The following is a 24861-nucleotide window of genomic DNA, read 5'->3' as shown; positions in this document are numbered from 1 at the left end:
AGATTCAAAGCCCTCAACAGTAAAAAATTGTGCCAAGATGTAGATCATATTTCAAATGCTTGTCTCAGCCACCATTAAATGTTTAAAGACTTTATAAAAATCGAGGGCGTTTGGACAGAGACTGCGGAGGAAATGACCGGGCAGTGGAAGTCGCTGGGGTCGGGGGGCCTGAGGGAGCCGGGGGGCTGAGGGAGCCGGGGCGCCTGTGTCCAGTCCCGTCCCGGACACGGTTTCAGCCCTGTGTCTGTTAAGACTTGTTCTGTGGCTCAGCACGTGACCCACCCTTGGCAGGAACCCACGTCCTGCGGGGGTGAGACGGGGGTTCCGCGCAGCACCGGTTCCGTCGGCAACATCGTTCAGGGCTTTTGTCTTCGTGCTGATCTTCCGTCTGGTTGAAGGGAAGGCACTGGAACCTTCTGCTCTGGCTGAGCTGCTACATGTTTCCACCTTCAGTTTCGGTGAGGTTTGCTTTACATGCAGGATGGATGTTCCTTATCCAGAATTCTTGGGAGCAGAAGTGTTTCAGATTTTAGGGGTTTTTTTTTTATGTTGGATTTTGAAATATTTGCATATACATAATGCGATATCTTAGGGCTGGGACCCAAGTCTAAACACAAAAGGTATTTATGTTTCATATACACCTTATACACAAAGCCTGAAGGTAATTTCACACAACATATTTAAAATTTTGTGCATGAAAAAAAAGTCTGGATACAATTGAACCATCAGAAAGCAGCAAAACTTGTGGCATCATGTTGGTGCTCAAAAAGTTTTAGATTTTGTAGCATTTAGGATTTCAGATTTTTGGATTGGGATGTTCAATCTGTATTCAGGTGCTTTGATGTTGGGTGCATATATATTTATAGTTGCTGTATCTTCCTGTGGATTAACGAGTTTATCATTATAAAATGCCCGTCTCTGTCTCTTGCGACAGTTTCCGACTCGAAGTCTATTTTGTCTGACGTAATCATTCCCACCCGCTGTCTTTTATTTACGGTTTGTTTGCACAGAATATCTTATTTCATCACTTCACTTTTGCCTGTGGACGTCTTTTAACCTAAAATGAGTCTCTTGTACACAACATACAGTCGACTCTTGTTTTTTTAATCCATTTAATCACTGTAATTTCTGTGGATAAGGAAGATGAGATTTGAAGAGAATATTATTCATAAGCACATATTATAGTTTCTTTTACTGAGAAAGACGACACTTTTACACAAATATCCTTAAATCGCTGACACCTAGTCCGCTCCTAGCCCATCAACAAACTCACTGTCCTTTTTGGTCATGTGCTCACGTAACTTACCTTTTTTTTATTTCTTTGTATTTTTCTTTTCCTCCTCGAGGATGAGAACTTTCTCTGGTCACACGAGAAACATTTTACTGTTTCCGTATCTGTCTCCCACTTACAGTATTACCACACAGACAAACAAAAACTCAATTTCTCCAACCAAAAATGGTAATTTATCTTCACTCTCGCCCATGTATGGGCCTAGAAAAGAATTCTATCCCATCTGTCGTCATAGAGAAAAATGCACCTTGAATAATCTCTAGAAGTTACCAGTATTAGTTTCCTTCTGCCACTGTAGCAGGTTAACACAGCTTTAGTGGCTCATAAACACACGATTGTCATATTCCAGTTCTCCGGGAACTTTTTTCTTGGGGCTAGAAGCAAGGTGTCAGCAGGGCTGGCTCCCCCTGGAGGCTGCAGGGAGAATCCATGTTCTTGGATTTGCAGGATCCGGAATCTTTGCCATTGTGTTCCCCCCAGACCGTGGGGGGAGGGGGGGCCCCCGGGGGCTTCTGGCTCCAGCCAGGGGCTGCGCTGGACACGGCCTCCCTCCCAGTCTTTGGAGGTGAGGTCGTGCTGAAGCCTGGGTCACAGCCCAGCTGCTCCGGAGAATTCCCTGTGGGGTCTGCTCTTCCCACCAGCCCGTCTTTAGTGGGAAGGGGGGCCGGAGTTCCAGAGGGTTTAGGGCGAGATCCTGCTCTGTCCAGAGGGCCCGCGGGCCCCCAGGGAGGGGAAGGTCCTCACTTGTCTATTGGCTTTGTACGTATCTAACCGGAAGAGCAAAACCGTTTTCATTTCCTTTTCCTGAATGAAACCTGTCCCTGGGGGATTTATCCCCTCTCCCCTCCAGACAGAGCAGTGAGCACAGGCCGTCCGATGGCACCTCCGCAGGTACAGCGGCCTGCACAGGTGAGGAGACTGCTCACTCAGCAAGGGTCCGGGTGGTTTTTCTTTTAGTGCCTGTGGGAAAGGAGCCACCACAAGGCGAGGGCGGAGTCTCCGCGGCAGACCCTCGGATGCCCGTCCGGGACGCAGCCCCTGCCACGCCTGTCCCAGCCGCTTCCTGCCTTACTTCACGAGTCCTGCTGGGGATGGTGTCACAGGCGCTGGCCTCAGGGACACATCGAAGGCCAGTGCTGCCTCCAGCGCTGTTTCCACCACCCCACGAGCGGCCACCAACCCATCAGCCCAACCACAGCCCTGCGAGGTAAACCGAGTCCCCGGGTCCTTTGGTCGGGGCTCAGGGCTTTTCCAGAGGTGCTGCTGGGCCTCGGACACGGGACTCAGTTTCCATCATCCTACACGAAGCTTTGAACACGTGTGTGAATTGTTTTTAACAGCCTGTAACTTCATGACTGCACCAGTGACATGCTTTGTGCTCCACCAGTCGTGGGGACGTTTTCATTACCGTGGTTTGTCCCGCAGAGCGCGCAGCACAAGGTTCCGGTGGCTCCGCCGCGACGTGGAGAATGTTTGTCCAACACAACTCACATGTGCAAAGTCAGAGCAGCTTGGGAACCAGCCTGCCGGCCACGCTGGGGACAATCACACGGCTGAGGCGCTGAGGGGCCGAGTCCCGATAGCAAGAGCCACCGGCCTTCCTCGGTCTCCGCTTCTCCAACACACTCGAACAAAGACCTTGTTAAAAGGCACAACCGTTACTGTCGGCAAAGTAGGGACGGCTGCTGTGTCGACACCGTCACGCTTCAACATAACGGCTGTGACAGTCGCTGGGGCCCTGGTGGAGCCGCCGTGTGAAACCCGACAAAGCTGAGTGGGGGGCTGGGGGTCCTCACGTATATTTGCCTGAAAACAAGAACTGTCACAACCGGCTCTGCTAACACTGTCACCTGCGCAAAAGCCACAGCAGTGGCACAAGATTATTTTTCCCAATAACAGAATAACTTCTAAAAACAGTTCAACTTCTATCTCAGCGTAAAGGGTCATGTTGCCTTGTTCGTTGGTTTCGCCTGGGGCTGTTGTGCGGAGAAGTTTGTGGAAAGAACGCTTTGTGGGTCACTTTTGATTTTAAACACTGGGATCTTTAAAATGGGACAGTTAAGTATCAGTTTATTTCAGGCGTGTTTTTTCTTTCTTTTCCTGGTGGGGACATCCCGGTCTCTCACGGAGACTCCGCCCCGAAGCATCCTCGCTCACGCCCCCTGTTGCCATGGTGACAGGATGCCGCCGGGACTCCGGCTGTGCTGGGACTGGCCGCGCATGCGCGTTCAGCGCCGCAGAGCTGGTGGCCGTTCCTGGGAGAATGGCCTTTGTCATAACAGCACGCATGTGGCACCGGAGCTGGCACGCAGTGGTGGCTCTGCTGCGTGACGGATGACGTGGCTCTTCATCCGCAGGGCGCGGGCAGGTCCCACAGGTGCCGGAGCCTGAAATCCGCCCTGCGGGGGGCCAGGTCGGGGGCGCCTGTCCCTGCACCCGCCCCGCGGGCACGAGGGGGAGGATCGAACCGCCAGCGTGTTAATTCCAGTAAAGCAGGATATTTATGCGTGTAGCCAATTGTTATCCCAATGCTCTGCCTTCTACTTACTCCTTTCATGTGCATTTTTACTTTCTTTGAGTTCACAAAGTACAGAAATCTGCTAAATATTTTTGTAATGCACTTTCCCAGTAATGACAATAAGCACACGTCATTGCATGTTTTTCTTGCAGGAGCTCGAGTTCCAGGACCCGACAGCCGTGCTGCACTGCGTGCACGCCTTCCTCGCAGCCAAGGTGGCCTCGGGGGAGCCCGGTTCGTGGCAGCCGGAGCATCGCAGGAAAACACACGCACAGCAGCTGAAGGTTGCTTCTGCTGAGTGCCGAAAGAGTAAATTATTTTCTCAAGAAATGATTCTTTCCTGCACAATCGTGCAACTTTGTGTGGTTTTATAATGAGCCTATAGTTGTGATACCAATAAAATATATCACTAGTTTCCAGACCACACGCTGCGTGGACACTGCGCACCCCACTGGCCACTTTGTGGAACCCAGACTTTATTTCCACAAAATACGCAGCAGAAAATACCGAGAGCTCAGCCTGTTTCTCCTCAAGGAGGGAGGGTCCCCCCCGGGGGTGGGTGTCACCTCCCCTTGTTCCCAGGTGGGCAGCAGAGTGGGACCGTCTGAGAAAGGAGGGGCCCGTTGGCATACGCAGGACAAGGAAACCAACTTTAACTATTTGATTTTAATATTAAGTATTTATACTTTAATTTTATATAATTTATAATATTGAATGGCATATCATTTAAATGTAAATTTTAGTTATTTTCCAAAGTCATCAAATATAGCTTGTAACTTAGTTTCCTTGTTTCTCATATTGTCTCCGACTTCTAAGAAGGGACACTTTATATTTTTGCTATTATTATAAAAGCAATTTACTGGAGTTCCTTGTATTTTCTTTAGGAATACAGACTAGTTAGGAAAAGTCAAGATTATTACGTACTTATCTGCCACGGCTTCAAATAAAGGATGACATAAAGCCGTCCACCCATAACGTACAGGAATATGAGAAAATAAACAGGTAACCAAATGTGCAAACACTAAGGGTCTGATGTTCCACGAGGCGACGAAGATTTCAGCAGTTATTCCCAGCTCCATCCCCACCCCTTGTTTATCTGATGTTTAGGAGGAAGGAAATATTTTAATATATCAAATATTTATAATCAGTGGTTTTATGTGTCTGAAAATATATCCTCCTTTTTAAAGGATATATATCTATGTATGTGTATGTAATATATATTATAACTAAAATTCTTATTAACATTTTAATGGCTTCCATGGAAGACTCCGGCAAGGAGCAGAACATATCAAGTGAATTTTAAAATAATGGTCTCCCACGTGAACAGTGATCCCGGAGCGTCAGACCACACCGCTCTGCGCAGGAGTTCGTGCTCACACTCAGACTTCCCATTAGCATGGAACTGGAAATGGGAGTTAGAATTTTATAAAATATTCACCGACAGAAAAGATAAAATTAGAAATTTCCCTTCCTCCAGCTTCTCGTGTGGTGTGGATATTTTGATCTCCAAATTGAACAGATGCTCATTTTGTTCCCTTATACCACAAAGCCTAAGCCCACTCAAAAATAAGTTTCCTTTGCACAAAGGAGGGAAGAAACTGAAGATTTTTGTTGGTTTTTATGAAAAAAATGTAGTTTTAAAAAATTTGCCTTCACTGGATAATAATGAAAAGAATATTTTCCCGGGAAGATTTGATACTAAAGTTTGTATTTGTACACGTATTCGATTCTTTCTGAAAGGTGCACTGTTTAAAGTTAAGAGACAGCAAAAGTCTTTTCTTAAAAAATGAAGCAGGCGGACCGCACTCCCAGTTGCGTCCCACGCACCTCAGCCCACCCCGTCGGTGGCCACGCCCGGCATCCTGAACCTGCCGCAGACTCACGCGGTGAGGCCACGTCCCCGGACACCGGCCCTGCTCTTCCCGGGGAGACAATGACTGATTGTTGCGTTATTGGGAAACAGACCCTCAGGTGGTCTCAGCATTTCCTTCTACCAGGCCCAGGCTCTTCTGGGGGGTGGGGGCCAGGTCAGAAATGATTTTAGTTTTATTTGGAATGTGCAGGTATTTCTAAACTCTTCTCAGTTTTGAATTTTAATGAGAAAGTAGCAAGAGCCACCTGCATGTCTCTGTAGCAGCTTTTACGGAAAACTCACCAGCTCACCCCCTTACTGGGGCTTTGGTCTCACTCTCGGGTGGAGAAGGGGAGGTTTGCAGGGACTCGGCCACCGTTGAAGCCACCGTCCCTCTGTCCCGCCATCCACAGTAGGGAGCTGGCAGGGAGCCCAGGCCGCTGTCACCTGGAGCCCTCGCACCACAGGGCCACCTCCATCTCCGAGGAAAGGACATTCGGACTCACACCTCTGCACGTAGGCCTGTGGGGTCTGGCTGTGTGGGGCATGTCCTTGGAAAATAACAGCCGTTATCTAACTAACATGAACCCGTTTCCCTCTGTTCCTTTTTTGTGTGTGTGTACTTTATTTCCCATTTGAACAATAAACACAGAAAATGTTCTCACTGATGAAGTACTAGTAAAAGTGAAAATGTGTTATTTTGGAAATTATCTTAGTCTATGTTACTGAACCTGATTGAACATGCAATTTATTTATGAACATTTGGCACAGTGTGATTCCACAATGTGGAAAGTGCTGGAAGGCCCCTTCAGGGGAACCAGGGACTCTTCACACTTCACAGAGCAGCCGAAAGGCGCGACCGCTCTTTGAGCCGTCTGACGCCAAAGTCACGGCGTGTTCTTTTTCCAAACCACAGGCGGCCACTCGACCACGCAGACACGCCAGACCCTTGGCACTGCGCGCAGAGCCCTGGTGGCCGGCACCTTCGCGCTGCCCTGGGTCACTGGGCTGACGGCCGAGGCTGCGTGTGCTCCTAACCGACGTGCAGGTTTTCACTGAGTTCATCATTAAATCAGAGCCCCCAAGTCCCTGCTGTCGTCAGCTTCGCTCCCTGTGAAGTAGCCCGTGGTTGACGGACCCGGACCGCCCACCGCGCTGGCGGCGAACCCGCCCGCGTCCTGCCCTGCTTGGAGGGCGTCTCGCCCCCCCCCACCCTCCGTGGAAGCTCTGACGTCCCAGGCGTTACGTGGCGTCTTGATTAACCCTCGGTCAGCAGAGTCAGCTGGTTCCGTGGGTCAGTGATTAACGGCAAAGGGCTGCACGTGGGAACGCACCAGGTCTGGCGTGACGGAGCTAGAACGTGGCGTGTGTGTGCAGTCCCAGCGCGAGTCCGGGAAGCTGCGGGACGGGCGCTCACCCTGCCCGCCGCAGCCGGGCCAGAGAGCCGCAGGACCCCCTCACAGCCCCTGTGCTCAGGGACGCGTTTGGCGGGTGATGTGCACAGGTGGGTTCTCAGAGGCACCGAGATTCAGAAGTAGAACATTGACTTTGTAACATAAGACGTCCAGCGTCCCCATGGTACAGTCACACTCCCCTCCTGCCTGTGCCCACCCTCCCCTCCTCCCTGTGCCCCCTTCCCCTCCTGCCTGTGCCCACCCTCCCCTCCTGCTCTCCTTCACTTCCAACCCCCACGAAACGCCTCGTTGTATTCCTGATTGGAAATCTCCCAGCAACCACACAAAACAGCTGGGGACCCACACTTGCCCTGGTGCCGTGTGTGGCTGTCCGGGGGGGGGGACTCCGTGGGTGCCCACCCAGGGCCTCTGCCCCGGCACGGAGTCAGGGGCAGGCACTCACCCCACTCCAGCTCCTGCCCCCGAGCTTCCAGGGAGGGCACGAGGAAAGCCAGAGACCCATGGGGACTGCACAGGCGTCCTCACGGGGTCTCAGGATCCCCAGGGGGAGAGACACACGCAGACGTGGGCCGCGGCAGCCATGCTTGGTCGGGGGCTACACGGGGGTGAGTCTGGGCCTCAGCAGAGCCGCAGGGTCCTGCTCCGTCTTGCCGGCCGCCGTCCCTGAAGAGCTGGAGAGTTGAATGAGGAGGCGCTTTGCACAGAAAGCCCTAGATGAGCAGAGAGCAGCGCACTCTGAGCCAGGAAGGGGAGAACTCCCGGCCGCGTGGTCTTGGGGGAACAGGAGGCCAGTGCAGCAGACCCCGCTGCCCTCAGAGCCCCAGCCGTGGGCTCTGGGGTGGTGCAGCCAGGGCCAAGCGAGCCCCCCGCTGCTCCCAGGGCCAGGGTGCCCGGTGGGCGCAGGGAGGGCTGTCACTGGAACCTGGACCCGTCGTCCTGCGGCACCTGGGGGGCTGGCAGGGGCTCTCAGCTCTGCCGCTGGCTGTGGGCAGTTGCCAGACTGAGCAAATAAACACGCAGGATTCCTGCTAAAACCGAACTTCTCAACAACAATGGACGATTTGGTTTTTTTGGTAAAAGTGTATCCTAAATATCACATGGGACGTACATATATGCAAAAACCGTCCACTGATGACGTGAAGATCAAGTTTATCTGGGTGCCCGTGTTTATCTGCCAGGCTGCTGTGCGATCTTTGGCCAGTGTTCTGGCCTGAGTTCCTCTTGCTGCCGTGGACGCCTCTTCCTCTCTCCTCGGATTCCTCCCTCCCGAGTCTCAACACTGGGGAAGGGACCTGTGAGTGGCCAGGGGGGCTGCCCAGGCCTGGCTGTGGGGTCTGGGGCAGGAGGACGGGCCGGCCTGGGGTCAGGCTTGGGACTGTGGTCAGGGTGACCCTGGGGGCACATGGGGAATGCAGGTGCCAGCCCCACCCAGTGCTCACCGTGCACTGGGGACAGACGGTCACTGCTGTCCCCCAGCAGGGAGGGACGTCCCTCCTCACGACAGCGAGCCCACCTGGGCAGGGCCCTCCCCAAAAACCATGAAAACATTTGTACCCTCTTAGGGGTCCAAGAACCATCTAGAACCCAGACCTGCCTCACCACTGACATTGTCTCGGGGGTCCTGCAGAGATTTTGTCTTCTCTGGGGCTTCTTGCTCACTTTTTCCTTAATGGGGAAGAAATAGTCTCCACTTAGCACGTTGCCTGGAATGAAAGTTCTTACGACAACGTTGCGTCGGCCCGAACGAACCACTGAAGGCAGATGGCAGTTTGATCATTTTTGTGGTCAGGGACGTAACCTGAACGTAGGTTGACTGTGAGGACCTCTGTCTCCTGCCTTTGGGAATGTAGCCTGCGGACCCTCCTCTCGGGCTCTCAGCCTGGTGGTGCCTCGAGATGGCTCCACGAGGACGGAGTGGGGACTCCCTGGCGGGTGTGAACACGTCCTGGACCGTGTTCATCCTTCACCCCAGCAAACTGGAAAACACATTTCATTCTCCTTCCAGCAAGGAGCACACTGAGGGCTCAGGGCAGCAAACAGCCCACCCAGAGCTGCCTGTGAGTCCTCCGTGGCCCTGGGCAGCGCCTGGCCAGTGGCCTCGGCCCAGCGTCCAGCTGAGGACAGGAAGGGGCAGGAAACGTCAGTGTTATGAGGGTTGGTTTTTGTTGTTTTCTTTTTTCTCCACACACAAATTTTCTTTCCTTTTCTTCCTAAATCACGTGGCCAGAGGCTGGACCTCACGTGGACCCAAATGACGTGGTGTCAACAGTGGGGACACGCAAGAAGCTTGGTGCAAACACAACAATGTCCTGGGAACATTCTGTTCTGCAGAGGATGGAGCTGGTCCCCTCCCGGGCGTCTTCACTGGGCATCAGAGCGTGGAGCTGGTTATAAGGGGCAGCCACGTCCCTGGACAACAGTCGCAGCTCACATTTCACAAGATTTTCCGCCACCGATAAGGTGTCCAACAGCACAAACTCAAGTCCCCGGCTGAGAAGAGAAAAGAGGTCAGGTTGTAAAATTTTTTATTTTCCCATTTTCTAAGAGAAAACCATCATTGAAACTTGTAAAGTCGTCCGAGAGAGGCCACCATTTGGGCTGTATGGCTCAGCCACGCTGACCACTGGTCATTGCTGTGCCTCCAGGGAGCTCAGCTCAGACGCCCCGGGGTGCGTGGGTCGGTCCCCGGAGCAGCGTCTCTGAGCCGTGGTCCTGTCAGAATGTTCTCGTTGGTGCCGCCCTGCTCAGCAACATGAGCGCTTCCGAAATAGCTGCAGGAAGGCTGAGATTAAGAAAACAGAGATTTTGAGAGTAGAAATGATTGAATCTTCTGCTGTGTCTTAACAACTCGGTAACTCTGAAATCATTTTATAAGCATGAGAATGCTGTGAGAATTCAGGAGGCATTTAGGGCTTTGGTTATCCTCTTCATAAGGGCTAAATTCCTAATATGATGCACCTTTTGCCACATGGATATATTAGGGGAAATATATGTCTTTTATTCCTAGTAATTATTCTCAGTAATTTCACACTGTTTGACATTATCATAAATTAAAATAAGCTGTTACTGAGCTATTTTGGTGATAAGATATGAAAAATCTATGTTCAAATCCCTGGGACACCTGAAGCCCGCCCAGCCCCAGGGCCCGGACTCTCCCCAGCCCTGGGCACCAGCACCGCGGCGCAGGCGGAGCGAGGCCGTCAGCGGGTTCTCGCCAACCAGAGCCGGAAAAGCGGCTCCTCCTGCCCTCACCGCTCACGCTGTCTCCTGGTTTTACTTTCAGGATGAGAGCGGTTGTGGTCCTCGCTGTCACACTCGTCGTGGCCTGCACTGAAGTTCTCTTCCCTTTCATCTGGAGAGGCAAGGAACTCCTCTGGGGTAGGTGGCAAAGAAAACATGGTCTTTTCACCTTATAAATTTACCTTTCAAAATTACCAAAGTAGAGAGCCCAGTGGTAGCTTTGAGAGTCAGGTAGGACCCTGTAGGGTATGTTTTGTTATGTTTCCCAAGGAAACATTGCAATTCTTAAGTTTAGAAGGGGTAAAATACTGATATTGCATAATTCTTTCTGCAAGAGAACAGATTTTCCTCTGGGTACACAATAGGAAATGTCCATTTGTTCCTGCTCATATATTTGAAATAAAAATTTCAATGGGAGTATCTTTGTTTCTTTCCTACAAAATCATTTTTTATTAAATAACCTTTGTGATATAATTTCTGGAATCAGTGTGCTACCATGTGAAATTAGGTTAAGAAAGCTACTGAGATATAGTGGTTAAAATAATCATATATCAACGTCTTTGCTTTTCTTTTGCTTTTTTTTTTTTTTTGCTTAAACTTTCAGTAAATATATAAGTAATGCAAATACAGCAGTTGATAACAATGCACTTTGGAACACATTTTACTGTTCATTAGACTATTTTGAAGCTGACCCACTACTTGCTTACTTTGTAAATTACTTATTAAGAAAACATTATTTGTCCTACAGTGTTTCAATTTTACATTCTTTGAGATTTTTTTTTTTCCAGTTTTAAATTCATCTGGAAACGGACACTAAGTAATTCTGTGTGTGTTTGGATTTGTGTCACTTGTGCTCACAGACTGTGAAGCAAAACCAGTGGTCATTCCCTACCTGCCGTGCAGAGCAAACCCACAGGCAATGACACGGCCACCGGCGCCGGGCCGGGCTGGGCTGGGCCACGACGATCGCTAAGTGGTCGGTGCTCCTCGGGGGTCCCTCTGCGTGGCGCCCGTTTTTAGCGAGGTCCAGGCGCCTGTTGTACAGATCAGAAAGCAGAGGCCGGGAGATGTGGGGGGGGCAGAGCTGTGCTCAGACTCACCTCACACCCAGCTCTCGGCAGAGAAACGGCCGCCCTCGTACTGAATCCGGATAAGTACTCGGTGGAAAATACCGGTCCTGGACGCACAGTTCAGGTCTCGCCAACCAGCCTGAAAGTTGTAGAAACGTGCGGGTACCAAAGAGAGGCCTCCGCACACACTTAGACTTGTGTCGGGCGGGAGAAATTCTTGTTCAGTAGAAAGTTCCAGAGTAGGATCCCCCGAGAGCCAAAGCTCAACGAGAAATACACTTCATCTGAAACTACTGTAACCAAAATATTTGAAAATGGAAAAATATTTCATTCCCCCCCAAAATATGACCATTGTAGGAGTAAGAAAAATGTGGTATAAATCCCTTCTCAAGAATCCTGCATAGACTGTTTGTCACGGAACCCCAAGTACCCATCGCCGACAGGCTGAGGTGCATCTAGCGTTTGTGCAAAATCAAGATTCGTGTGCAGTTATCTTTATGGCAAATGCTCTGTGAGTTGGAGGAACATTCAAAGAAAACAGGACGCCAGAGAACAGCAGGGACAGAGGCTCTGCCTGCAGACTGGGAAATTTGGGAAGATGGCCTATGAGTGATTTGTCTAAAAAGGAAAGTTGGCAGGCTCCGTTCCAGCTCTCTGGGCTTCAGCAAGCAGGGACCACCGAAGTGAGCAAAGCACAGGTCCGCGCGCAGCCCGAGGGCGCAGGCTGGTCCGGCAAAACGCAGGGCCTCGCGCAGGGCTCGGCTTGGAGAAGGAAGGTTCTGGCTTTCCTGCATGTGTGTGTCACTTTGGGAACAAGGTAACACTCTTTGGAACAAGGTAACTTCCTTATTCTTTCTGAATATAGCATTTTTTGCACAATGCCTCCCTGAATTCCAGCCCTTTTGTATGCAATATGAATATGCATGAAGGAGAACTTCCGGGGGGCCAGTGCACCCTACCAGAGCTGCAGCCATCTGGGGGGACACACCCCACACGGAGAGCTGGGGGCAGGGGTGTCCCCAGATCAAGTGATTGAGGCTCGTGTCTCTCTAGAGTTTAGTTTTCAGTTCTGAAAAGATAAAAGGGTTAGTTTCAAAATCTCTGAGTCTGTGAGGCATCCACTACGGACGGCCTCTCGCCCACCGCTGGGGCTGCTCTGCACCATGGCAGAGACCATGGGAGGAAGAACGTGATTTGGGACTGTGGGTGCCGTGCCGGGTTCAGAACCTGCGGCCCCGACACCCCCCGGGAGCAGGAGAACCATTTTGAGCTGTGGCAGCTGGCAGGAAGCGGATACAAGAAACGCTCTCTGCCCTCCCCTGTGTGCCTAAAAGCAGGACACAAACTGACAGAAGAGCCCGCTGCTCTCTCGGCCAGGAAGGACAGGGGCTCCTCGCCAGGGAGCTGCAGGCCCTGCCCAGCCTGGGGACCGGGCGGCAGACTGCACTCCGCAGCCCTGTCTTCCCCAGGTCCCTCCTGTGTTCCTCTCCCCGCTGTCACCCCAGGCCCGCAAGGTGCTTTTCTCTGTCTTGCCCGGTGCCTAGAATGTGTCATCCTTTGGTTAAGATGGGACGGGCGTCCCAGTTCTAACCACCCTTGGAATTACTCACCTCCAGGCTCCCGTCTTAGGCACGACGCACATCTTAATAAACTGCCCTGGTGTCTCCTGCCACTCTGTCTCTGCCAGTCGGGTGTGCACAGCCCAGAGAGCTCGTCTAAGATGGGCAGGAGAGAAGACTCCTCCCCTACGGTGGACGTCGGCCATCTCTGTTCTGCCAAGAAGCAACTTCCTTCAACAGCCAAGATCCGCTCAGTTCCAGCAGAGATGTGAGACCGTCGTAGACGAGAACTATGTTTTTGTGGGAGAAACTTTTCAATACAAAATATATATGTACTTCCTTCATAAAATTTAAAAGAATAATGATCTTCTAGTCTATAATGATCTGCTGGTCTATGAAACTATTTTTTAAAACTCAGTAAAATGTTTTAATAAGACAAGAACCAGAGAATGGGCAATATGTGATCGGTTAAGCTTAAATAACAGTATATTAGTGTCAGTATAGGTCAATAACAAGATCTCTTTAGCAATTGCCATTTCCGAGGGCGCTGGGGAGAGAGAAACACATTTCTCTACATTAAATCAGTTGGTGCTTGAATAATTCCCAAGCATCTGCTAAAAACCCGCGTTTGATCTGAGCAGCGCAGGGAGGACCAGGGAGACAACGCGCCCGGCCCCAGGGAACCGTGGTGACGGGTCCGCGTGCACAGGCGCCGCAAACATGCGGGCTGACGTCCCTCTGGTGCCTGCAGAGAACGAGTGTGAAGATTTCACGAGGAGGAGACGGGAGCTGGAGCTCCGAGGTTGAATGTCCCAGAAGGTGAGAGAGAAACTGGGCTTGATGTCTGGAGCCGCCGAAATATGCAAATAGGTCCTGGTGAAGTTGTGAAGGTCGAGATTCCGTATGCGGCGCCTGGACAAGCTCCGTGGGCGCCAGGAGTTTCAGGTGCTTCAGTAAAGACACAGGCAGGAGTAACCTTCGGCTCAGCAAGGTCACCGGTGACAGCGCAGGGAAGGACGGGGTGGCCATCAGCGTGGCACCACCTTCTACGCAGGCAGCCGTAACGCTCACCCTTCCCGAGAGGCTTACGGGGAGATGGACCCACCACGGGGAAGGCGAGGGGAGAACCTTGCCGTGTCCTGCTCGAGGACCTGCTTTGCCGGCGATACCTAAGGCCACAGGCTCGGCCGGGGCCCCGAGGACCAGGACCATCCAGGAGAAGGTGCGAGTTGACGGTATGTGTCTGGGCCAGGCCGAGAGGAGGAAGGACCAGGAGAGCCGAGAACGCACGTGGGCAATGCTCGCAGGGGAGGGGGCCCGAGCCCAGCACGGGCGGAAGACGAGAGCCCCGCCATCCCGGGAGCAGGCAGGGTTAGTTAGACCCTGTGCCAAGCGTTGCGCAAACCTCTCCTTGGAACAGTCCTTGGCAGTAACTGTGCTCAGAGGCGAGAAACGGAGCAAGGTTAAGTGATTTGCAAGTCGCTCAGCGCTGTGGTTTCAGAGGTGGGAACCGAATGCGGGTCTAGCTCCAGCGCCCTGGCCTGTGACCGCTCTGCCACGCAAGGACACGTGACGCCCAGAGGTCCAAGCGCACGGTCGTGATCACATTTGGAAAGCAAGGCACCGTGGCTGACCTCAGGAAAGGAAATGTGAGTTGGGCTGTTTCGGCAGCTGCAAAGCGTCTGGAGGGGAATGAGAGTGAAATGAACGACCATCCCAAGCGTGTTAGAGCCCGAGCTTTCGTGTTTGGGGGTGGGGTTCCCTGTGCGTGAGGTCTGAGGGTCTTTCCCCTGCATCCCTGGTGGATGGTCCCTGGAGTCGTCTCCCTGGCTGGTCCTGCCATGCCCGGGGTTTCGCCTCCTCTCCGGGCTCCTTCTCCCCGCATGGCTCTGCCACCCCCCCTCTCCTGAGCCGCGCACACTGGTGGGAACGGGGTCCCCGGTGCAGACCCCAACCGCAACCCCACGCCAGGTGGTGGCGCTGGACCCAGGCTGCACCTGGCTGCTCCCTCCCAGCCCTTGCCCACGGGTGTTCACTCCAGGGGACACGACCTTGATCCTCTCTGCCAGGCCTGAGGAGGGGACCCTCCGCCCCAAGCACTCAGTGGCTTCGTCCCAGATCCCCAAGAGATGACCCGTGACAGATTCTCTCCTCACTCTGTCATACTGCACTTTATGAAACTGGGTGGCCAAGACCCGCTGGAGCACGGCGGAGATACTAGAGTAGAAGGGACAGTGTGGCCGGTGGCTGGGGCAGGGAGGGGTGTCGAAGGCGCTCAGGGCTGAAGCTCTGCACATCCCCAGGCGCCTCTCCGGGGTGACATCTGTGGGTGCCAGGCTGGGTGCTGGGAGGCCAAGGCGCCTGCTGGGGTCTCAGCCCTCGGGGGCTGGGGGTCTGCAGGGCCTCCCACTGTCTAACAGTGCGGCGAGCTCTGTGCCTGCTCGCGTGAAATGACCACTAATAGTTATAAATGTAGCACAGAGGCTGTCAGACAGCCAGCAATGCCAGGCGTACTCGTCAGCTTATTTTCTGGAATTTGCTGTGATACTTGATTCTAAAGACAACTAAACCTACCTTTTAAAAATAGTTTAATTTCTATATAGATGTGTAACGCTCAAAAACATTCTGACACTCTCTTTATATTTAGAAATAAGTGTGTTTCCTTTGATGAAGTATTGACTACACGGAAGTTAGTTCAGCAACTCAAGTCACTCTGGGCCTCACAGACGCACTTGCCACTTTCTGTCACTCACACTTTAACCTGGAAATGGGACCTTAACCTGCTAAACATTCCAGGTACTAAAACAAATAACACAGAGTGTTTCCACTGGAAATCGCTGGTATATTTGAATAATTTATCTTTTGTTAAATGTACAAATAGGTGAATATGATTATGAACTTTATTACTAATTTAGGCAACTAAAATATTCAGAAAAGAAGTATCCAGAATCCCCGGAAGGGGTCTGGGCGAGTCCCCACCCGGCCCGCAGGCAGCTCTGCCAGGCGGGACTAAGGCCCCTTGTGCCGGGGACGGGGAGGCGCGTGGAGTTGAACAATCTCCCCAGGACCTCGTGGTCTGCCAGCCACCGAAGTCCCATGGCTGCCACGGCCTCAAGCCGGACCTGGCGGATAGAGCTAAGAGTGACAGAGCACTGGGGTGTCAGCAGTGTGTGACTGTGGGGTGTTCCTCCCCAGGGAAGACCGAGGACTCTGACGTCATCAGCGTCGTGGAGCAGAGCAGGCTCCTGGTGGACGGTGCCATCCGCCGCACGCTGGAGAGGTGAGAGGGGGTGGGGACACCGTGACACAGGGGGAAGGAGGGGTGGGGACGAGTGACACAGGGGGAAGGAGGGGGTGGGGCCACCGTGACACAGGGGGAAGGAAGGGATGGGGACGCGTGACACAGGGGGAAGGGGGGTGAGGACACTGTGACACAGGGGGAAGGGGGTTGGGGACACTGTGACATGGGGAAGGGGGGATGGGGTTGCCTGTGACAAAGGGGGAAGGGGGGTGGGGACACCGTGATACAGGGGGAAGGAGGGGTGGGGACACTGTGACATGGGGAAGGAGGGGTGGGGACACTGACACAGGGGGAAGGAGGGGTGGGGACACTGTGACACGGGGAGGGGGGATAGGTACGGCGACTACCTACCCGGCCCGGCAGCAGGTGGGGTAAACCCGGTGCCACCTCAGCCGTGTCAGCTGTCCTGAGTCCCAGATGCAGCCAGTGAACAAATCTCCCAACCCACCAGGGTCCCCTCCGAAAGGCACTTTCTCCTCACGTCTCTGGGGGGACGTTTGCGCTTGGCCCAGGCTAAGCCCCCACGGCAGGACACGGTAGCGGCTCCACAGACTCCTCCTGGGCCTGGAGCCGTCTGGGGAGATTCTGTCCTCCTACAGCCTGGCCAGGGGTCGAGGCCGACTGGGGGCTCCAAGGTCGATATTGTCATCGCACCAGGAGGCAGAGAGTGGAGCCCAGACACAAACCTACGGGAGGCTAAGGGTTCGCACCCCAGGGGCAGGACAGATCACAGGTGACAGTAGCCAGCAGGACGGGGCCAGCAGGACAGAGTTTGGGGCGGTGGGGCTCTGGTTCACCTGTGACACCCAGACCCCGCCAGGGTGGCCCCGGGGGCAGGATCACCTGTGGGTCCTGGCTGGGCCACCTGGCCAGGTGTGGATGGAGGAGGCGGGGCCCGGGAGAGCCCGGGCGGGGGCAGGGGGCAGAGGGTGCAGATGCGCGTGCTGGACCGAGCTGCCGTGGGGAGCAAAGACCCCCGACCTCACGCCGCCCCCCACCCCTGACGGGCCTCGCCACGACCATCCCTGCTTGACTGGGGAGCCAACCCCTAAATGAGTCAAACCTTCACGGAGCTGCTTTTACAACAAAGTCTAAACCGTAATGACTCTTTCGTGGCTGGATTTGTCTCTCTGGCAGCGTAACGAGCACAGTGGCTACGTCCCACTTCAGCCCAGGGTGTGGCCGCGCCGTCTCCCTCCCTTTCTCCCTGGTCGTGTCAGCCGGGACGGGCGCGTTCACACCAGGGGCGGCGGGTCCCGGGGAAGAGGGGACCCCGGCCCAGCTGCCCCCCTGGTCTGAATCAGGGTCCAGCCGCAGCAGCCTCAGGGGTGCCGGCGCGTGTGCTCAGCAGTGACTCTGCTCCTTTGCCGCCTTCGGCAGCCGTTTCCGGTACTCGCAATTTTCTTGAGTTCCAGAATGTGTTTGACCCGGAATATCTGTACCTAGAGTGGGTGCCGTGTGGGTGTGTTTACAGCCAGTGGAAGTGGTCCAGACACTGCCGGGGGGGTGGATTGAACAGCTGTGGGAGCCTCGCTGTTTCACCCAGACAGCTCTGCGGGGCGTGTTCTCCCACAGCTGCGGGGGGGGGGGGGGGGGGGGGGGAGGGGGTGGAGGGGCGGGGGGCGTGTTCTCCCATCGCCGTGGGGCGTGTTCTCCAATCGCTGCGGGGGGCGGGGGGCGTGTTCTCCAATCGCTGCGGGGCGTGTTCTCCAATCGCTGCGGGGCGTGTTCTCCCATCGCCGCGGGGGGTGGGGTGGGGTGGGGGGCGTGTTCTCCAAATGCTGCGGGGCGTGTTCTCAAGCCTGAGACTTTCAGACCATTGATGGGGACACAGATCTTGGGCACGGCTCCCTCCCTGGCTCTTCACACTAAGAACACTAAGCCAGTTGGAGTCAAAGTTCCCCAAATTTGAGCTCAAAATCAGATAATTTGCTGCAAATAGGAGCATCTGTCATTTCTTAATGCCTTACTCGTGTTCGGAAGCTGCGGTCCGGCCCGGGATGCCGAGTCGGGTGAACTTGGAGTGACGGTGGCAGGTGAACAGCGCGGCCTCTCGCCGGAGGCTGACGCAGGCGCCTGGCCACATGCTGGCACAGGCTGTGCGCCGCAGGCTGGGCTCCTGGGGACCTGGTCTGGAGGGACGAGTGAGGGGGCGTCAGCAGAGTCCTGAGGACCACGCCATCTCGGGGGCTGTCGCCTGAGAAACCAGGTGGGGGGGCGGGCCGTGGTGGGAGGTGGCAGGGGCGGCAGGCGAGAGGAGGGAAGGTGGAAGCCCCCGGCCGAGCGCAGGGTAGGATCCCGGCCATGGGGGCCTGGCAAGGCTCGTTAACGTTTAGTTAACTAATCTCCTCATCTGTAAAATGAGCACAGTTGTAGCAGTTATCTCATAATGGTTTTCAAAATGTATTTCATTGTATGTATTCGGGTGTGCAAACGATGGTCTGATATATTTCTACATACGCATGTTGGGATGATGACTACAGTTAGACAAAACTCACACATTCATCACCTGCCATAGTTGCCCTTTTGTTTGTGGTACAAGTAAAAATCTCTCTTAGCAAATTTTTAATGCACAATACAACATTGTCAACTACAGGAGGAATAAAGGTGAGTGCTTACCACAGCACCAACACTATTTTCACTCAGTAATCACTTTGTGTTTGGGATTATTAATAATAAATGAAACATAAATAATTCATTTAATTACAGCTAGCAGAACTGAAAAGAACGATGAGGTCATTTTTCCCCAAAGCCACAGTGATGTCACTCTGAGCCCTCTACCCCCCGTGTCCAACTCACATCAGGAAGGGGATTTTCCCGCTGGCTCGTACTGTACCCGGGTCCGCACTGGCACACCTGCCATGGTCCTCACCTGGAGAGGCCCCGCCCTGCAGGTGACGCAGCCTGGGCAGGTGTCCCGTGCAAGCATCTGGAGCCCCCAGAGCGCAGTCCTCTGTGGTCACTCTGTCTCTCTGCCTGGGCCTGGCCCACGGCAACCTCACTGTCCCAACGTGGCCAACTCCTCCTTGGGACTTGGGTGTGCACCTTCAGGAGAGGACGGCGAGGCTGACTCTGTCCTTGGTGAGGCCAAGCCGCAGGTACTCAGGCAATGCTCTGAGCCGAGAGGGTGCTGGAAGTGTCGTTGCAAAGGTCCCCTCTGTCCCGCCAGTCCAGGGACCCCAGGTCCTCACATGCTAGTAGTCAGGTCGGTTCCCTGCAGGGGGAGCTGCGGAGAATCCAGCAGGGCCAGGCAGGCACCTGTGGGAGAGGACAGGACGCCGGCAGGTGAGGCAGGATCATGTTCCATGGGCGAGTTTGTGGCTCTTACTGTAGGCAGCGCCGTTGCTCCGCTGCTGTGGCCGGTTCTCTGCGTTGGAGCAGAAGGGCGAGGTTCTGAGCCGGGTCACCTGCAGCCTGGGCTTGTGAGACCTGGACGGGGCTGTGCGCTCCGGTCCCCTGTCTCCCCGGCTGGGACAGAAAGAAATTGTGCCCAGGTTTGGATGGGACGGATGGCCTCTCTCAGCAACTGGTGTGAAAACCAAAGGAGTTCAGATATGGAAGTTTTACAAGGGCAAATATTAGCCGTTTTCTTCCCCGTTCAATACTGAGCATTATTCACAGTTTCCCACCCCGTCTGCCACGCCCAGCAGCCGTGTGGACGGGGCAGTGTGGGCTCCACCCCACACACCACACGGGCCCGGCACATAGACTGCAACGTAGTAGTTACTCAATAAAACCCTCCTAATTAATTAGTCATTAAGTACCAAAGCAACCGTGAATAAATAACTAACTTTACTTCTCCTGTTTGTGCTGCAGAAACCTCAGAAAAAGGGAAGTCCTTTCCCCGGCGCAGCTTCTGTCTCTCTCCAAAGTGCCTGAGCCCACGAGCGGCGCCGTTTCCCGGGCAGCGGAGATCATGGAAACCTCGATACAGGCGATGAGAGTCCGGCAGTCGCGCCGTCCGACCGGTAAGCGCCTCGTGCGTGGGAGCCGCAGCCCCGGCAAGGACTTGCCGACTCCCCTCGGGGGGCTGGTTTGGGGACGCTTCCTACTTGACCCCGCGCGGGGTGTAGTTCCAGCTCCCTCAGGGCACGGAAGCTGCAGTTCTGTAAGATGCTTCCCAGTCAGTCGCGGTATCTGGATTTTGTTAGTCTGGAAAATAGCTGCTCCTCTGCTATTCAAACCAAATCTGGAAAACCAGCTTGATAAGTTAAACATCCTGTTTTATGCTATGAAATAATTTAGGGATTTTCCCATAGCCCCTACCTGGCTAAAACTTGGGGAGCCCGTCATGGAGCCCTTCCAGGACGTGAGCTTGCATGGGGGACGTGTGTCGCGGGAGCAGAGGACCAAACGCAAGTCTCGGCTTCCCGCTGGGGAACCACGGCCTTACGGGGTTCCCCGGAGTCTTGGAGACCCGATTTGTCTGCAAAGCGAGGACGGTAACGGTGGTGGCTTGCTCAGACAGCAACCGCAAGACCAAAACATAACAAGGGGCACGTTTTGCTCCGTCTAGAGCACCCTGTGGCCGTAAGGTGCTGCGATGACGGTGAATGCAGGCACAAGGCGTGTTGTGACGGGGAGCTAGAGAGCAGGTTTCTTCCTAATGAATTTATCAGGGTGTTTTCCATGCAGTGCCATGAGCTACTCCATCTCTGAGTTCTGTTTCTAACTAGCTCTAGGTTAATTAGTGCTCTTTACCTCACTTTCAGAATAAGACAAACTTGGCAAAACCAGGATTAACCAGAATCCTCAGATCCTAAACTTAACAGTTAAGTTTAATTGATTTTTTAGCAACCGAAGGTTCATTTGAAATGGCTTTGCTTCCAACCACGAGGCTGAGCGATGCTTCCGAGGACTGTTGGTCCACTGTCCCTCGTGGCACGAGCTGGGACTCCTGTGGAACGGCCGCTGCCGGTGGGGACGACGGGGTCTTCCCGGCTCCCACCTGGTCGCGGTGCTGCCCGCCGAGGCCGGGGGTGCAGGCACTCAGGGAGAACACGCGGATGCGGGGCCCGGCTGGTGCCTGGCCTGAGCATGGCCCATCTGGAGGGTTTATTTAGAACGTAAGGAAAGTGACAGGAACAGGGCAGAGTCCTCACTGCTTCAGCACCAAGCAGGACCTGCGCCCAGGCTGCTTCCAGCACGGGCTTGTCACTACGCAGCTGTGGTCACTGCTGGGCGTTTCCCTGTTGTGACGGTTCACGCTTACTCGCCTGTTTGAGGAACACGCATTGTCCTCTGGTAACTGAGAGCAGGTCACAGCCGGAGGTTCCTTGAGCTGTTCCTGAAGAGTCATGCACATCGAGGTTGTTCCGTGAACATTCGTCGCTGAGAGGCTTGTGTTGTTTCTCTCCTGCCTGCACACGGACGCCTCTCCTCCCCGGGTGTTCTCCCGCCGGACGTCTCAATTGCACTGGCGTCTGGGTCATCGCAGTCGTAGGGCGTCATCTTCAAAGACGTACACAGACCGTCTTGGAGAAGTAATTGATAACTACTTCTACTGATGGACAACAACACTGCCCGCACTTCGATCTGTTGAATAACATATGAATAGTGACAGAATGGGCAAAAAAATAAATAAATGAAGGAGGGAGACTATTTTCTGGGGACTAATCTAGAAAGATTTGCAAGAAGGGAACCAAAAATCAGTACAAAGGAAAAACGAAGTGTTTCGTAGAGGATGGGCACAGTGTGGACACTTTGTGCGGGTGCCGGCACCCTGTCTGGCAGGAAGCAGGGTTTGACCCGGGGTGGGGGGGAGGCACTGGGCACTCCCTCCCTTCCGCAGACCCGGGGCCTTTGCTGGGCTCCGAGGCCTCACTGCGCAGCTGCGATAAGTTAACCCTGCCGCGTCCTGTGAGCGTCGGTGACGGCTCGGAGACGCGGCTTGCCGGGCTGTCCCCTGGGGATGGCAGTGCTGAGGTTGCTTTTCTGAAAGATCACAAAGCAAAAATGAGTTGTAAAAACCACATCCCAGCAATACGGAAGCTCAGGGAATTACGTTAGAGAGCAGTTGATTGACAGGGAGAAGGGAGACTTGGGCAAAAGAATGATTTAGGTCACACACACCCCAGATTCAGGTGCCGGGGCCACTTGTAAGACTGGAGTGGAACATTCATTGGGAGATCCGTGATCACAGAGAGAGAGTCTATGGTTTCATTTCATTCTCAGACGTCTTCTCAGAAGATCTGCTGACTGTCATCGCGAATGTGTCCGGGTGCCTCCCCCACATGCTGCCGCCAAAGTGCCCAGACTCGTGCCTGGCCGGCAGGTACCGGCTCATCACGGGGGCCTGCAACAACAGGTACTGCCTGGGGCTTCCTGGCCTTCTCGGGACGTGGGATGGAGCACGCTTAGCCGCCGTCGCGAGGGCCACACTGTGTGAGCCTCTCCTCCCCCCGGGAGCCCCTTCCCCGCTCGGGGGACGGGCTTTGCCCCCCTCATCCCTGGTGGGCGCCTCGAGCACAGCGTGGCCCTCCCGGAACTCTCATTCCCAGCAGCAACACCCTCCTCTGTGCCATCCACGCCACCCGTCACCCTCTCCAATCCCGCAAACCCACGGAACGGCCCCACTGTCCATCTGAGGGACGCTCAGGCCAAACACTCAGGCGTCGTCCTCCCCGTCCCCACCCCCAACCCACTCATTTCAGAGGCGTCAAAGGTGCTCAGCTCATTCCCGCCCTGGACACACATCCTCTCCACTGGCACTGCCAACCTCAGCTGAAGTCACACGAGTCAGCCCTGCGTGACGCAGCCCTCCCCCACTACTAACCTACCTGCTGCCTCCAGATAGTCACGCTCCCTGCTGGGCCCACCGCCCCCCACCGCCCCCCCCCCCCCGGCCCTTGTTGCACCCAGAGCGAGCTCTGCCCTTGGCTGTCCCGAGGCCTCCTCTCTGCCTCATGCCTGACCCTGCCGTACGGGGTCCCCCTCTGTCACTGGTGCTCCAGGCTCCCCCGGCCCCGCAGGCCTGAGTTCTTCTGGCCCCTCCACCAGGAAGCTCTGTCCCAGGGGCTCATGGTGACCCCACTCTGGTAGTGCTGATCTCAGCCCCGAAGCCTCTGCACCAGAGCCCCACCCAGTGCCCGGTAACAGGGTCCCACCTGCCACCTTCTGCCGCGTTCTCTGCTGGGATTTCCCCGTCACTTGTCCTGTTGTCAATTTCCTTCTCCGCGTTCCCAGCCCAGCCCTCCCCGCGTGTGCGTGAGGCCAGGTCAGCTCTGCCTGCTGCACCGGGGCTGGGGGCTGGCGGGGCCAGAGCAGGACGGTGGGAGCCGGGGAGGGTGCGGCCACCCAGGGCCACCTGCCGGGCGAGCCCCTCATGGCAGACACAGTGCGGACGGGCCAGCTGGAAGAGGCTGGACTGGATTCCCAGGAGCTGAAAGAGTGCGCCCATGTGCCCCTACCTGGGCAGCCACGCCTGGCAAACACAGCGGCCTGGGTCTCCCATCGTCAGTCCTGAGCTCTACGCTCAAGCTCCCTCAAAGCTGGAAGTTTAGAATTTCCCTTTTCTTTAGAATTCAGAATGTCACAAAGTCCACAGTGCCTGGCACCAGGAGAGAGGACTAGCCGTCCTGGCTTATGGTGCTTTGATTAAAGGATGTGGAAATACTACAATATTTCAAATGTTCTCTATGTTTGAAGCCTCAGAAGTTTCTTTCCTCCAGAGAAGTGCCCGGTACATTCTAGAAAGGCGACAGACTGGCTTTGAAGAAAAAGTGGGAGAGAGCTACAGGGAGGGGGCCGTGGGGGCGCCCCGGGGGGCAGCACAGCCCAGACAGACGGTGCCGGCTCGGGGTCCCCTGGAACCAGCTGAGTCCACCTGCCCCAGAGTGGGTGGTCTTCAAGCCTAAGGTCTCAGGGAAGCCACTGGCTTATGTCCCCTGAGAATGGTGCTCATACGGGGATTTGCCACGTCCCTCTCCTCCCGGCTCACACACCTGCACACGTTCGTCTCCACAGAGAGCACCCCCGCTGGGGCGCCTCCAACACGGCCCTGGTGCGGTGGCTGCCTCCCGTCTACGAAGATGGCTTCAGTCAGCCCAGGGGCTGGAACCGCGGCTTCCTCTACAGCGGGTTCCCGCTGCCGCCGGTGGGTACCTCGGGCTGCCACACGCTGGAATTGGTCCCCGTGTGCCAACACGCATCCTGGTGCCGGCGGAAACCGACCTTTCCTGAGGTCTCGTGGACGTGCCGGGCACCGCGCTGTGCTCTGCACCCCCCCCCCCAGACCTGCACCTCCCCGGGGTGGGGCGGGGTCTCTGCGGCGGCCTAGGAGCCCCCGGGAGGCTGAACGTGGCGAGTGGAGCAGTGTAGACTCAGCTACACTTCATGCAACTCTCACAGCTCCGAGCTTGACGGTCACTCAGTACGTTCAGATAAATTCCTGTATCCTCAGGTAGGCCAGGCGCAGCCAAAGAGCGTTTTTAGTTATCAATAACGAACGTGCTCATTTATGTAGAGGGAAGATGATCACTTTACTCCCAGAGGTGAATTTCTTATGAGACAGTCAGACCCAATCTGCTGGTCTATGTGGTCCCAACTTGACCATCCACTCCGATGGATAAACCAGTCTGTTTGCCCTTATCCTGTATTTAGTAATGGAATTCTCC

The 24861-nt window shown here is 54.7% G+C and overlaps 1 protein-coding gene across 3 annotated transcripts in view; it reads left to right on the top strand.

Annotated features, from left to right (window-relative positions):
* The first annotated feature begins 10360 nt into the window (after window positions 1-10360).
* Window positions 10361-24861, top strand: part of TPO (thyroid peroxidase) — a 32538-nt gene continuing 18037 nt past the window's right edge. For all 3 annotated transcript variants that reach the window (XM_069494472.1, XM_069494470.1, XM_069494469.1), the window contains exons 1-5: window positions 10361-10454; window positions 16141-16225; window positions 20063-20214; window positions 22421-22553; window positions 24212-24341. In XM_069494472.1, the coding sequence (XP_069350573.1) occupies window positions 10361-10454; window positions 16141-16225; window positions 20063-20214; window positions 22421-22553; window positions 24212-24341 (594 nt within the window). The remainder of the gene's footprint in view (window positions 10455-16140; window positions 16226-20062; window positions 20215-22420; window positions 22554-24211; window positions 24342-24861) is intronic.

The sequence above is a fragment of the Eulemur rufifrons genome, chromosome 19, assembly GCF_041146395.1.
Source record: "Eulemur rufifrons isolate Redbay chromosome 19, OSU_ERuf_1, whole genome shotgun sequence".
NCBI classification, from domain to species: Eukaryota; Metazoa; Chordata; class Mammalia; order Primates; family Lemuridae; genus Eulemur; species Eulemur rufifrons.
Note: the sequence above shows the minus strand (reverse complement) of the source record. Positions and strands in the feature narration are given on the sequence as shown.